The 14,796-nt window shown below is 44.4% G+C and overlaps 1 protein-coding gene across 2 annotated transcripts in view; it reads left to right on the top strand.

Moving 5' to 3' along the window:
• The first annotated feature begins 4,013 nt into the window (after window positions 1-4,013).
• Window positions 4,014-14,796, top strand: part of LOC120936149 (cytochrome P450 2K4-like) — a 142,725-nt gene continuing 131,942 nt past the window's right edge. For both annotated transcript variants that reach the window (XM_040348288.1, XM_040348287.1), the window contains exons 1-4: window positions 4,014-4,189; window positions 9,234-9,429; window positions 11,834-11,996; window positions 13,590-13,739. In XM_040348288.1, the coding sequence (XP_040204222.1) occupies window positions 4,029-4,189; window positions 9,234-9,429; window positions 11,834-11,996; window positions 13,590-13,739 (670 nt within the window). In that variant the 5' untranslated portion in view covers window positions 4,014-4,028. The remainder of the gene's footprint in view (window positions 4,190-9,233; window positions 9,430-11,833; window positions 11,997-13,589; window positions 13,740-14,796) is intronic.

The raw sequence follows: 14,796 nt of genomic DNA, 5'->3' as shown, positions 1-14,796 counted from the left end.
AGATTCAGAAAGAGTTAGGCTGGCTTATCTACAGATAAGCCGACCTAACTCTGAATCTGCGCCGACCTATGTTTAAGTGTATTCTCAAACAGAGATACGCTTAAACATATCTAAGATACGACGGCTTGCGCCGTCCTATATTAGGTTGCAATATTGAGGCTGGCCGCTAGGTGGCGCTTCCATTGCGGTCGGCGTAGAATATGTAAATCAGTAGATACGCCGATTCACGAACGTACGCCCGGCCGCCGCAGTACATTTATGCCGTTTCTGTAACGCATTACAGGCCTAAAGTTATTCCATCAAATAGATGGAATAGTAATGTTAAAGTATGGCCGCCGTTCCCGCTTCGAAATTCGAATTTTTTACGTCGTTTGCGTAAGTCGTCCGTAAATAGGGATTTACGTTGTTTACTTCCACGTCGAAATCAATAGGCCGTGCGGCGTACTTAGCCGCAATGCACACTGGGGAAATGTAGGCGCCCGGCGCATGCGCAGTTGAAAAAAACGTCAAAAACGTAAGGTCAAGGTTTGGATGCTCTTCCCAGCAGCCAATCAGGAGGGTTTGACCTCGCTGTGCATGCTGGGGAGGGATATTTATGAGACAGACACCATTGGTTCTGGGTTTTTCTTCGTCCAGTGTGGCACCCACCTTTAGGGTGGCCACACCACGGCGCCCTGGCGTTATGGCCTACCTGGCTGGGGTGTGCGTGCCATGTGGTGTTCATGGTTCCGGAGCCATGCTGGCTCGGAGCTTCTGAACAGCGACGGGGACCCAGTGAGTGACTGGGTTCCCATCTTTGAAGATCCCAAGCTGTATTGCTGTTCGGTGGGGAGTCAGTCTGAGGAGCGCCATTGAGAGGCTGGCGGTCCACAAGTTATTGTTTTTACCCGGCTGGGTAATAAAGAGCACAGCAACTCTTGACCCCAAAGACCCAACTCACCGTCGCCCCATTACAGGCCTAAACGTCCTCTCCAAGGTAATGGAGAAAGTAGTGGTACAACAGCTGCAAAGGCATCTAGATACCCACAATCTACTCGATCCACTCCAATCGGGTTTCCGTCCTGGTCATGGAACGGAAACAGCACTACTTAAAATATGGGATGATGCTCTCAAGGCCGCAGACGAAGGAGAATCTTGTCTTCTAGTTCTATTGGACCTTAGCGCAGCTTTCGATACGGTAGATCAACAAACTATTACTGGCTCGGCTAGCGGAAGTAGCCAAAGTCCGCAGAAAATGATCTTTCCTAGTTCTCCTCTTTTTTGGAAATCCGATCACAGATAGTGAACACTGGGACCTTTCACTTCCGAAAAACGCACGTTGTCATGCGGGGTCCCTCAAGGATCACCACTGTCGCCGGTGCTGTTCAACATCTATCTCCGCCCTCTTTTTAAAATCATCAGTAGCCAAAATCTACTTTACCACTCTATGCAGATGACACACAAACTGTATTTTCGCATCTGCAACAAAAAGGATCATATCTCAGGCTAGAGACATGTCTCTCTTTGATAGAAAACTGGATGACAAAAGAGTTATCTTAAACTCAACAGCTCCAAAACAGAACTTCTCCTGTTTAACGCCAGCCGTAAGAGAACCAACCTGCAACAACTTGGACACCCCGCCCATTTTGGGCCAAATCATCACCCTAGCACCAAAGTCAAAAGTCTGGGGGTCATCTTCGACACCTACATGACAATGGACGCACAAATAGTGGTCAGTATTCAGCGGATCGCACCATCTGCTGCGCCTACTACGCAGACTTACTCCTTTCATTCCCAAAGAAGACGTAGCAGTCGTGGTGGGAACAATTGTGAACTCCAGACTAGACATGTGCACAGCAAACATTTTCGTTTATTTCTGTTCGTTTCTGTTGTTTATCGTGATTCGTAACGAGTCGTAATTTCGTAAGACGTTAGTTATCGTATTCGTACTCTTTAGTATTTTCGTAACACTCTTTTTTCCGTTTCCGTTTTTTTTCTGTTAGTTTAGTTTTCGTTGAATCGAGATTCGTATTTTCGTTATATTTTGTATTCTGCCGCGTTCGTATTTTTAAAATGATTTTATTCGTTCCTTCGTTTTTACGTTAGTTTAATTTTCGTTGTTTTTGTTATTCGTATTTACATTATATTTTCCATCATGCCGCATTCGTATTTTCGTAAAGAAATATATTTTCTTTGCTTTATGATCATTCGTATTTTCATGTCTAATTCCTTTGATGTAAAAACGTACTTTTGTAGATTTTATGCATTCGTAATTTGTTAGAATACATTTTACGTTTATTCGACACATTACTCGTCGTAATTTTGCAATTCGGATTTTACTGTGATTGACTGACTGTCTTAGTTAGCACACACACCCTGTCTAGAATGAAGTCTGACGTAGAAGAAAACTAAAATATGTCAGATATTACAAATACAAATCTAGAAATTAGATGCACTGCAGTCTAACACAGAAAAAGACACAATGAGCCAGGAGGTAATGAGAAGAAGCTCATTGGGGAAGGAACAAACCTCTTCAGAGGAAATGGACAGCGCTCAGTGGCTATTGGTCAATGTCCAGAAATATTTCAGTACTAACGAAAGCTAATTTACATTATTTTGTATTTTCGTTGTTTTCATTTCAGTTTTCCGAAGATTCGTAATTTATTTTTTCGTTAGTTTTGATTTTCGTTTTTTTAGTCTTTGTTCGGCATTTCGTTTTCTTTTCGGTCTTCGATATTAGTAAGTTTGCATTTTCGTTCATTTTGTTTTTCGTAATTTTTTTTTTTTTGGGTTCGGTATTTTAGTTGTTTCTATGTTTTCGTTTCTTTCATCTTTCATATCTTCGTTGTTTTACATATTCGTTATTTTGAAAATATCGTTATTCGTTATCAATTGCGCTAAACCATTCGTTCATTCGTATGTTAACGAATCAACTAAAATAATGAAAATTGACGGAAAACGTATTCGTAACTTAAAAAATTGCACATGCCTACTCCAGACTGGACTATGCTAATGCCCTTTACCTTGGACTCCCAAAGTACCAAATTGCTCGTCTGCAAGTCGTACAAAATACGGCTGCCAGACTGGTGACCGGGAAAAAACACTGGGAATCAATCTCACCTTCATTAAGAACCCTCCAGTGAAAGGCAGAATTGATTTTAAAGCACTCTGTCTGATGCATAAGTGCATCCATGGGAAGGCCCCACAATACCTATGCAAAAAAAAAAAAAAACTTACAATCCCAATCACATTCTGCGATCCACCAACCAAAATCTGCTCCAGATGCCCAAAGCCAGATACAAATCCAAAGGGGAAAGAAGATTTGCGTTCCAAGGCCCTAGGCTATGGAACGCTTTACCAACCAGCATTCGGTTAGAGGAGAACCACTTAGCCTTCAGAAGAAAGATCAAAACTCATCTCTTTTGATATCAAGAGAGACAGGAACAACGAGCGCCCAGAGGCGATTTATTTTGCATGTGCTGCGCTATATAAGTTTCTCACTCACTCAAAGAGCACATGTCGTGGACATTCCTTTACTTCCACTATATGCAATACGCATCATTAACCCCTAGGAGTTCGGAGGAGCCTTGAGGTAATATGCCGCCCAAACATCCAGCAGCTCCACTGGGGGTAATGCTACATATATAAAATATCAAAACAGCATACATGAAAGAGATTCTACCCAAGACCCGGAAGCACCGCCGTAGCATGCACTTTATTGGCCAGATGACGCTGGAATAGGAACTCTGGACTCCTCCCATCACATTTCACCCTGCCTGACGTAACCACAAACTGACATAAGCACCTATGTACTTTAATTCCATCGTTACAATTTTGATATCATCTTTAGCTAATTACTGTAATCCAACCATTAGCATTATGCCCACAAACTCAAGTTGGAAATCAGAATCACCTCTTACCTACCTATTACCTGTGATATAGCATTTTTCCCACAAACTCAAGTTGGAAATCAGAATCACCTTTTACCTACCTATTACCTGTGATATAGCATATACTCTGCACAGTTCAAAGCAGCTAGTTCACATCACATGTACTATTTATTGCTGGGTGGAGTAATAGCTGACTTGGAAAGTATTCAAGGCCATTATCTACACAGGGCTTATATATTCCCCCAGGCAGTAAATGCAGGTGATTTATTGCAAGAACCAAGGAGAGGGAAGACCAACAGGATATCCTACAGCAGGATACAGTAAGTTTTTATTTATTCTTTTAACCCACAAAATTTATGCAGTTCTAATATAGAAAATGTGTTATGCCCCGTACACACGACCGGATTTCCCATCGGAATTCCGCTCAAGCTTGTCTTGCATACACACGGTCACACAAAAGTGCTCTGAACTTTCGAGCGTTAAGAACACGGTGACATACAACACGGTGACGTACAACACTATGACGAAGCAAGAAAAATAAGTTCAATGTTTCCAAACAATGCGTTTTTTCCCCGTCGGAATTCCATACAGACAAATGTTTTTTCCGCTAGGATTTGTTTCTATCTGGAAAATAGAGAACCTGCTCTCTATCTTCTTCCAGCAGTTTTTCCGTTGGAAAAAGTCAGATGGAGCATACACACGGTCGGGATTCCTGACCAAAAGCTCTCATCTGACTTTTTCTGACAGGAAAACCGATCGTGTGTACGGGGCATAAAAGTAGAACTACAGTAGGTGAACCCGATTTTGTGTCAATCTCGCTCTCTTTCTCGGCGAGATTGAGCACCTACGAGCCCCATCGCGGGAGCGAGCGCCGAGCTGGCTTGCCGCGATGGAGACAGAGCCGTCATAGAAGCGACGGGAGATCCGACTTGGATTCCCGCCAATTCTACACGTGTGCGGCGTTTGTTATGAATCCTGAGGGGGAAGTCCCCGCCGGATTTTAAATAAAAATCCGGCATGGGCCCCCGCTCAGGAGCATACCGGGCCCTTAGGTCTGTTATGGGTTGTAAGGAGAGCCCCCCTACGCCGAAAAAACGGCGTAGGGGGTCCCCCTACAATCCATACCAGACCCATATCCAAAGCACGCTACCCGGCCAGCCAGGAAGGGAGTGGGGACGAGCGAGCGCCCCCCCCCCCCTCCTGAGCCGTACCAGGCTGCATGCCCTCAACATGGGGGGGTTGGGTGCTCTGGGGCAGGGGGGTGCACTGCGGCCCCCCCCACCTCAGAGCACCCTGTCCCCATGTTGATGAGGACAGGGCCCCTTCCCGACAACCCTGGCCGTTGGTTGTCGGGGTATGCGGGCGGGAGGCTTATCGGAATCTGGGAGCCCCCTTTAATAAGGGGGCCCCCAGATACCGGCCCCCCACCCTAAGTGAATGAGTAAGGGGTACATCGTACCCCTACCCATTCACCTGCAAGAAAAGTGGTAAAAACACAAATAAACCACACAGTGTATTAAAATATTTGATTTTTCTGCTCCGGAGGCCGCCCCCTGTCTTCTTTATTAGCTCTTTTACCAGGGGGAGCTTCTTCTTTGACGTCTTCGGGTGGGTGGGGGCCGCCGTCTGGTTCCCTTCCACTGCCGGGGGGGGGGGGGTGGCTTTTAAAAAAGCCCCCACCCCCCCGGCGGGTTTCCTCCGGCGTCTTCGGCGGGGCTCTTCTTCTTCCGCTATCCCGACAGGGTCTTCTCCGCTATCCGGGGGGTCTCGCCGCTCTCCGCTGTTGACTCGTCGCACCCCGGTTCTTCGTCTCGCAGTCCGGTCCCTTCTTCCGTGCTGTACCGTCTTCTTCCGTGCTGTGAGTTCTTCTTCCGCGCTGTGACGTCATGTTCTTCACTTCTCTTCTTCTCCCGATGTTGACACGCCGGTCCTCCTCGCTGAAATGACGGATGCGCGCCTTGCATCGGACCTATATAGGCCTCACAGTCCCATCATGCTCTGTACCTACCCATGTGATACCTACCACGTGGGTAGGTATCACATGGGTAGGTTACAGAGCATGATGGGACTGTGAGGCCTATATAGGTCCGATGCAAGGCGCGCATCCCTCATTTCAGCGAGGAGGACCGGCGTGTCAACATCGGGAGAAGAAGAGAAGTGAAGAACATGACGTCACAGCGCGGAAGAAGAACTCACAGCACGGAAGAAGATGTACAGCACGGAAGAAGGGACCGGACTGCGAGACGAAGAACCGGGGTGCGACGAGTCAACAGCGGAGAGCGCGAGACCCCCCGGATAGCGGAGAAGACCCGTCGGGATAGCGGAAGAAGAAGAGCCCCGCCGAAGACGCCGGGAGGAAACCCGCCGGGGGGGTGGGAGCTTTTTTAAAAGCCACCCCCCCCCCGGCGGTGGAAGGGAACCAGACGGCGGCCCCCACCCACCCGAAGACGTCAAAGAAGAAGCTCCCCCTGGTAAAAGAGCTAATAAAGAAGACAGGGGGCGGCCTCCGGAGCAGAAAAATAAAATATTTTAATACACTGTGTGGTTTATTTGTGTTTTTACCACTTTTCTTGCAGGTGAATGGGTAGGGGTACGATGTACCCCATACTCATTCACTTAGGGTGGGGGCCGGTATCTGGGGGCCCCCTTATTAAAGGGGGCTCCCAGATTCCGATAAGCCTCCCGCCCGCATACCCCGACAACCAACGGCCAGGGTTGTCGGGAAGGGGCCCTGTCCTCATCAACATGGGGACAGGGTGCTCTGAGGTGGGGGGGGCCGCCAGTGCGCCCCCCTGCCCCAGAGCACCCAACCCCCCCATGTTGAGGGCATGCAGCCTGGTACGGCTCAGGAGGGGGGGGCGCTCGCTCGTCCCCACTCCCTTCCTGGCTGGCCGGGTAGCGTGCTTTGGATATGGGTCTGGTATGGATTGTAGGGGGACCCCCTACGCCGTTTTTTCGGAGTAGGGGGGCTCTCCTTACAACCCATAACAGACCTAAGGGCCCGGTATGCTCCTGAGGGGGGACCTATGCCGGATTTTTATTTAAAATCCGGCGGAGACTTCCCCCTCAGGATTCATAACAAACGCCGCACACGTGTAGAATTGGCGGGAATCCAAGTCGGATCTCCCGTCGCTTCTAAGACGCGCTTGCTGGGATGTGCTGTCACTATTCCAGTGAGTGCGAGATCTCGGCACCATGTCGCCGAGTATCAGCGCGACGCTGTCGTGCTAAAAGCACAATATCACAAACACCTACTGTATAGGCATTTTTTTTTTTTTTTTGGATAGAGGAAGGGAGGGTTATAACTACTTTTAGATTTTTTTTCGCCATCTGTGTCCCATTGCAGGAATTTCCCTTCATTTCCTGTCCCATAGCCAAGCAGGAAGTGAGAGGAAATCCCTGCAAATTAAGGGAATCCCTTGGGGACCCCATCTCACCAGAACCAGTGTCCCCATTGGAAGATTTCACCTCAATTACTTTTCTGGGGACAACCCAAAATTGGGGATTTTCTTTTACTTTCACTTTCAATGATCATGGTAAACAAAACAAACAGAAAGGTTGAATCTTTTTAACAGGGCCACATAAAAAAATTATGGGAGTTCTAATCCATCTCCACTCTATCCAAACCATAAAAAAAAAAATGCCTTTAGTTATACATTAAGGGAGATATAATTCTGATGTATTGTCAGTATTTTGAGTTATTCTTGTAACTTTCTTTGTGCTGTGCTGCAGGGGGGATCAGATCTAGCATCTGCACCCCCACCCCCTGCTGTCCAGGCCCCCCTGTGTGCCCCTTTTCCTCTCAACACTGCTGGCTTCTCTCCTCTCCCACCAACAGCTGCTTTGGGGACACAAGGAGGTGGAAGGGGCTTGTACAGATGTAATTTCCTTACCCCTTCCTTCAGTACTGATCGATGCTGTGTCCATTCATCACTAATGCATAGTAAACTGTGTATACTATGTTTCAGTTTATGAATGAATAAGCATTTGTATTCATTTATCTGTGCAGCTGCAGGGGAAAGGTACTAATTGATCTATGTCCTCAGTCCCTTTTTCATTCTTAAATGTGAGACATCAGGGGTCTGTTTAGACCCCTATTATTTCACCAAAAGCCCCCAACAGGACAGTTAAAAAATGTAAATAATAAAAAGAGTAAAATAAGTAAATAATGCAATTAAAAAAATTATAAAAGAAAGATTACGGACTCGTTCACATGTGCTTTGCACACTATAATTTCTGCCATGGCTACAAAGCATAGCATCATGGCCGTGGCATGTGTATACCCCTAGCAACTGCCTCTGTTGCTCTGTCTTTGAGCTTTGGGATGCACACCCTAATGCAATAGGCTAAGCACACCTGTCAAGTGCAGTGTGACTAATGACTACTATGTTGCCCACTGATGTTGGTCATTATTAGAGGCAGGCTTAATTTTATGCTACAAGCCAAACTGATCATGGTACACAAAAGAAGGAAATAGGTTTGGGACTTTATATGAGGCCAAATACATGTGTCTCTATCCCTGACAATTGAGGTAGATAGGAGCAAGGTTTCTGATGAAACATGCAGCCAGGGAGGCATCACAGAATAATGATGTCTGGTGAGTATACCATAGATTGTAACCATACATTTTTGCAAAGTAACATAGTACATCCAACATAATATAATAAAATAAAGAAACTTTATTCCATACCATGGTACATAATAAATAGTAACATATTGGCATAGCATAGTTTTACAATACTAGTGTTAGTAACAGTTTTGGAATATGAAAGGAGAGGCATCTAATAGCTTGACGTGTTTCGTAGCTGAGGTGCCACTCTTCAGGAGCAGATTTAGTATGGCTGTCTATAAACATGTTAAAAAAGGGGGTATTACTTAGGGTAATGTATACAAAGAAAGATATAAGAGTAGGTCCACGCTCATACTTACAAACCAACCATGAGTCTTGGCATAGGCATGGGAAGACAAGGGCCGGGCAGATAATCAGCCCGGGAGCTGAGGCGGTGATCTATAAACCTTTCTCCTATATACCTTGATCATGGTACATGACTTATTCTTCCAGGTCATAAAATTCAAAAACATGAACAGACATAGGTAGTTTTTCACTTGCCGTAACCATAAATGTCATGTTTGTACTGTGGTTCTCCACTAAATGTAATCTATAAAAGGCTCTTGGACTTGCAGCTCTTCAATAACAAAATTTCATAATATATCTTGTCTCTTGCACATGTACAATTACATATATTCCATCATAACAGATCAAACACATCCAACGCATGAATGGCTTTTACAACTTGTCATTCTAAGAAGCGCTTACTATTTGCTTTGTATTTCACTTACAATGCCTTTGTTCCTCCTCTGTAGGTATTACAGAACAATGTTTCCAGTTGAACCTGTGACGATTCTTCTGACAGTTGCTGTGATCCTCTTCTTGGCCCTTGTATACAGCAGTAGGAAGGAAGACAAGTACAAGAATTTCCCCCCTGGACCCAGACCACTGCCAATCATCGGAAATGCGCTCAGTATTGACTTGCACAAACCTCATAAGACATTTATGGAGGTAAGACGTTGCTTGTCCCATGAGCCATACCTGGAACTCCAGCCATAGCTTTATTTTAATTTATGGACATAGTGGGAAAGGGTGGAATATCTGTCAGATGTTTATTATAAAAAAGAGTGAAAAAAAGTTTTGCCTGGAGTCGGGCTTTAGTGCTGGGGCTTTTATTATCAGCTGCAGAGTTTGGAAGTATAAGTCATACTACATACATAAGATATCCTACCTCTTTAACAGCTCCCTAGACAGGGTGGTCCTAGCAACCAATCACCAGCTTGTTAATATGAAAATTTAACCTCAGCAGTTCCTGCTCTCCATCCAGTGTTGCTGTGCCTCCTGCCTCCAGTTACTTTCTATCCTGCTTCATGCTCTCTACTCTGTGTAAGGTAGGATAGTTAAGAGGGGCAAGAGGACATGGTTGTGAAAGATGGGGGGAGACAGGGGGTGACGTTAAGGAGGCAGTGCTGTGTGTGGGGAAGGGGTGATTTAATGGAAGGCAGAGCACATTTTTGTGGGGAGGGGGAGGGTTGATGTAAAGAGCAGGCAGATACTTTCAGTGCAGTGTAGTGAGACTGTGTCATTCACACATTCATTAGTGTAGAGTAGGGTCAACTCAGATATTTTCAGTGTAGTGTAGTGAGACCATGTCAGTAATCTTGACATTAGTGTATAGCTAGAGTAGGGACAGTTCAGATAGCTTGAGTGTAGTGATGGTTGAACACTGTCTATTTAAATGCGTTACTGCCAGTTTAATGTCATTTACTTCTGTGTGCGTTACTGCAAGTTTAGCGCCATATAACAACAAAAACCTGGGGAATGCCCAGGGAAAAACCAAGCCTACTTACCGACCAGCTTGCAGAAAACCAATTAACCTGTCTACAGTATGCGTTAAAAACAGGGGTTCAGTCCGCACGCATTTGCAAACGCATGCGTGAGCCACAGAGCCGCGCCAAGGCACCCTGCAATATCTGTGGTCCTAACACTAAACAATGAGCGTTACTGCCAGTTTAACACCATATAGTTCTGTGTGTGTTACTGCCAGTTTAATGCCATATAGTTTTGTGTGCGTTACTGCAAGTTTAATGCCATTTACTTCTGTGTGTATTACTGCCAGTTTAACACCATATAGTTCTGTGTGCATTACTACAAGTTTAATGCCATTTACTTCTGTGGGAAAGTGCCCCCCGACGCCCAAAGAGTAATTTTTCTGCACCTGTTTGACAGGTGCATATAATTGCAATTTTTTACAGCAAGGCCAATTCTTGCTTTCATCGAGATTACCTCTATAGGGTTACAGTGCTGCCCAAAGGCCAATTTTTATGCACCTGTTACTTTTATCCAAAGTCAAAGTGACGCCAGAATGTATCCAAAAAATCTTGTTCCCTTATTCACTACATTGTGGCCTCATCATACACACCGGCTCCCCAGCTGTTGCTGAGCAAAATAAAGGCAGCTTGCAGAAAAAAAAATGTTGGGCTTTATAAATGCAATTATTGCTGCAGCAGATTCTAGACATGGTACAGATCTGCCACTTTACAGGTAGTCTAAGGGGACCACCAAGGCACCATATTGGAAGGAATTTTAAATTGTTATGCTTTCACTTTAAAAATCAAAAAATCACTGTTCATTTAAAAATGAAATTTTTCACAAACTGTTTTTTTTTTATTGATACATGTCCCCCAGGACAGGGCCCAGACCCCTATAACCATTGTATGTCCAATATTACTTGTATATAAGCCTTCAAAATTGGAACTTTGATTTTTGACTTTCGGGTCCCATTGACTTAAATGGGATTCGTTATTCGGGTCTGAACTTTCGCTGGGTGTTCGAAAGTTCTGGTGCAAACCAAAAAGTCCTAAGTAGACTAACAATAACAAACTTAGAGAGGTTCAATCCTTTCCACACCCTTTTCAACATAAAAAAACTTGGCTGTAGCTTACCTAAAAATATCAGTATCTATACTTAATGTAGAACCAACAGCTCTTGTATGACAGTCTAAATAAGTACTAAATCCAGATACTCTGTAATGTACAAAGCCTCATAAAGTAAACAAGAACTTTCCTTTATCTTCCCTAATTGAGCTAATTCCTTTTTCATTTGTGTCTCACACACTCCCCCTCCCAGACACTACAGCTCACAGTGGGAGGCTTTGGGCAACAGAGGCAGTGATGTCCATCCAGAAGGGATTGGCCAGGTCTAGGTAGGGCCAGGTGGTAACTGATAAGCTGCAGACCACAGCCTGTGTGAAAGTGGTAACTCTAAAGTTATAATTATAAGATGGTTCAGAATTCATATAGAAGACTAATGATATTTTTTACTTTTAATTGGATTTTTTAAACTAAAATACTGTTATTTATACAGTTAAGTTTAAAAGTTTGAACGTTCCTGTTATTTCCCATTCAATTCACAGCTGTCCAAGACGTATGGTCCAGTACTAGGTGTCCAAATAGGGCTGGAGAAGATGGTTGTCCTCTGCGGATATGATGCTGTGAAAGATGCTCTTATTAACCATGCTGATGAATTTTCGGACAGGCCAATAATGTCAATGTTTACTAAAACTACAAGGGAAAATGGTACTTTTTAATCTATTCAATTAAGAATCAAAACATTGGGCCAGATTCAGAAAGGAGTTCCGACGACGTATCTCCAGATACGCCGTCGTAAGTCCAAATGTGCGCCGTCGTATCTATACGTGTATTCTTGAAACTAGATACGCCTGAAATTTGCCAAGATACGACCAACGTAAGTCTCCTACTCCATCGTATCTTGGGTGCATATTTACGCTGGCCGCAAGGGGCGCTTCCGTAGATTTACGCGTCGAATATGCAAATGACCTAGATACGCCAATTCACAAACGTACTTGCGCCCGACGGATTTAGCTACGCCGTTTACGTAAGGCTTACGCCTGGCATAAAGTTACCCCTGCTATATGAAGCGTATATTTTTACATCGTTTACGTAAGTCGTACGTGAATGGGGCTTGCCTCTCTATGTTACGTCGGCGTAGCGCATATGAGATGCGCTACGCCCGCACAGAGATACGCCGATCTCTGTGAATCTGGCCCATATTGTCTAAATGTCTAAAGCAGTCTTTTGTATTCATTTTTTTTTTACCTAAGAGGAACCTTTGGAAGACATTTAGCTCTTAGAGAACCCATGTTAAAAATGTTATATTTAGAGTTTATAATACATTCAATTGATTATTAGGAAAAGTGGCCCTGTAAATTGGTGGTCATTGGAAAAATGGCCTTTTACATTAGTGGCCAGGGGGCGAAGGGCTCCTTTAAATTGGTGGTCGGTGGAAAAGACATCCCCTTAAATTAGTGGTGAAGCAAAGGAGCCCTTTTCATTGGTAGTTCATGGGAGAGGGGACTCCATGTATTATGCAAAAGAGGAAAGATATGGACAGCCGCACTCCAATTTCTTAAAAAGACGTGCCCTTTATTGGGTAAAGGAAAAACGCACTACAGGTATCAGCACACAGTGGGAAAAACAACTGACGCGTTTCGCATTGGATATCAATGCTTAGTCATAGCTGATATCCAATGCGAAACGCGTCAGCTGTTTTTCCCACTGTGTGCTGATACCTGTAGTGCATTTTTCCTTTACCCAATAAAGGGCACGTCTTTTTAAGAAATTGGAGTGCGGCTGTCCATATCTTTCCTCTTTTGCATATTCCGTGCATTGCCTGCACCCATTGGTTTCTGAGTGGACATTGATTGTTCTAGTGTGCTCACCTGGAGCGGCAGCCTTCCTACCTGTTTGGGACTCCATGTATTGATGTATTGGTAGTCAGGGGAAGAAGGACCTCTTAAAATGATACTTAAGCAGGCAAGAAGACATGCTCCACTGGTTTCATGCCACTTCTCTGGCAAGTGATATCAGTGTTGGGACTATGCAGGCATCATCAGGCAGAAAATCAACCCACCACTGCTCAATGTGCAAGCTCTAAAGGATCCCTATAGGTCCACAGGGACCCTTATTGAAAAAGGATAATCTAAAACTTTTTAGCATTTAGAAAATATCAGTATATATTTTAACTGGTACGGTTCATATTTTAACTGGGTGATCAATGGCAGCAGCGTGCAGTCCTGTAAATGAGAAATTTGCCATTTTGTACATGTGCAAAAACAACACAAATATCTGTGTATACATTCCTGTGTTTAGGCCTTGTCTTTTCCAATGGCGAAAACTGGAAGGTGATGAGAAGATTCGCACTTTCCACACTACGGGATTATGGGATGGGGAAGAGAACTATAGAAGACAAAATTAGTGAGGAAGTGGAATGCTTGGTACAGGTTTTCCAATCACATGGAGGTGAGTATTTTCAATGTCATCTCAGACCATACATGATGACGGCAAGATGTCTATCAATTGTCTAGCCCTCACCAGCAGAAAATGCCTTCCTTTCACTCTCCTGCCACTCCCCTCAGCTACTGGGAGAGAAGATAATCCCTGAGTAACCAAGAGTCAAATGTGTCATACTCAGGGCTTTTTTTCAGGGGGAACTTGGGGGAACTCAGTTCCACCACCTTTGGCTCAGACCCTTTGATGTCTGCTCACCACAATCACTTGTAAACACAGAAGTCTGGTTTCTGTGTTTACAAGTGACAGCTCTGCACTCTGTGTGTAACCCCCTTGAACTCTGCACTCTGTATGTAATGCAATCCTGGTATTTAATGCCACTTTAATACCCTTCTACTGTTTGTGAAATCTGAACGGGGTCGTGGTTGAGTTCCTGCACCTATTTTCTGAGAAAAAAAGCTCTGGTCATACTGTAGCTTATACTGGGCTGTTGAGTGACAGCACGGATTGGCCCAGCATTGTCACATGGAGTGAGCCACATGCTCCTTTATGTAGTGCCTGGTTACTTCTAAGAACCGGTACTAATTTAAATTTAGAGGGGTCAGAGAGTTAGTTAGCTCTGACCAGGCTGATTTGTTTGAATGTGGGTCTCTGTCTCAGCTTGGCTGTGCTGTGGGCTCATTCTGTCGCTTCTGGGGTGCTGATGCCACCCCAGGACGACAGGTGAGTCTGCTGTTTCTCCTCCTACTACATCTTTACTCTTGTTTCAATCTGAATTTTATTGAATTTTAGTAGTATCTACATAGACATACATTACTACTATAATCATAGCAGTCAAGCATACATGTACATAATACATATTTTCTTATCTGTAACATATAATACCCATGGGCACATAGAAAAAAAAAAAAAAAGGAAGGAGGAACAAAAAAAAAAAAAAAGGGGGTGGGGGGGAAATAAAATTAAACAGTAATAATAATCTCCCCACCATGGCTACTCGTCTGTAAGGTTCCCTTTAACCCAGGTTGGGAATTCATCTGATTTCCGAAAGTCAGACCATGCAGACCAA

Source organism: Rana temporaria, chromosome 4 (genome assembly GCF_905171775.1).
Source record: "Rana temporaria chromosome 4, aRanTem1.1, whole genome shotgun sequence".
Classification (NCBI taxonomy): Eukaryota; Metazoa; Chordata; class Amphibia; order Anura; family Ranidae; genus Rana; species Rana temporaria.
This window is presented reverse-complemented; position numbering and strand designations above follow the sequence as displayed.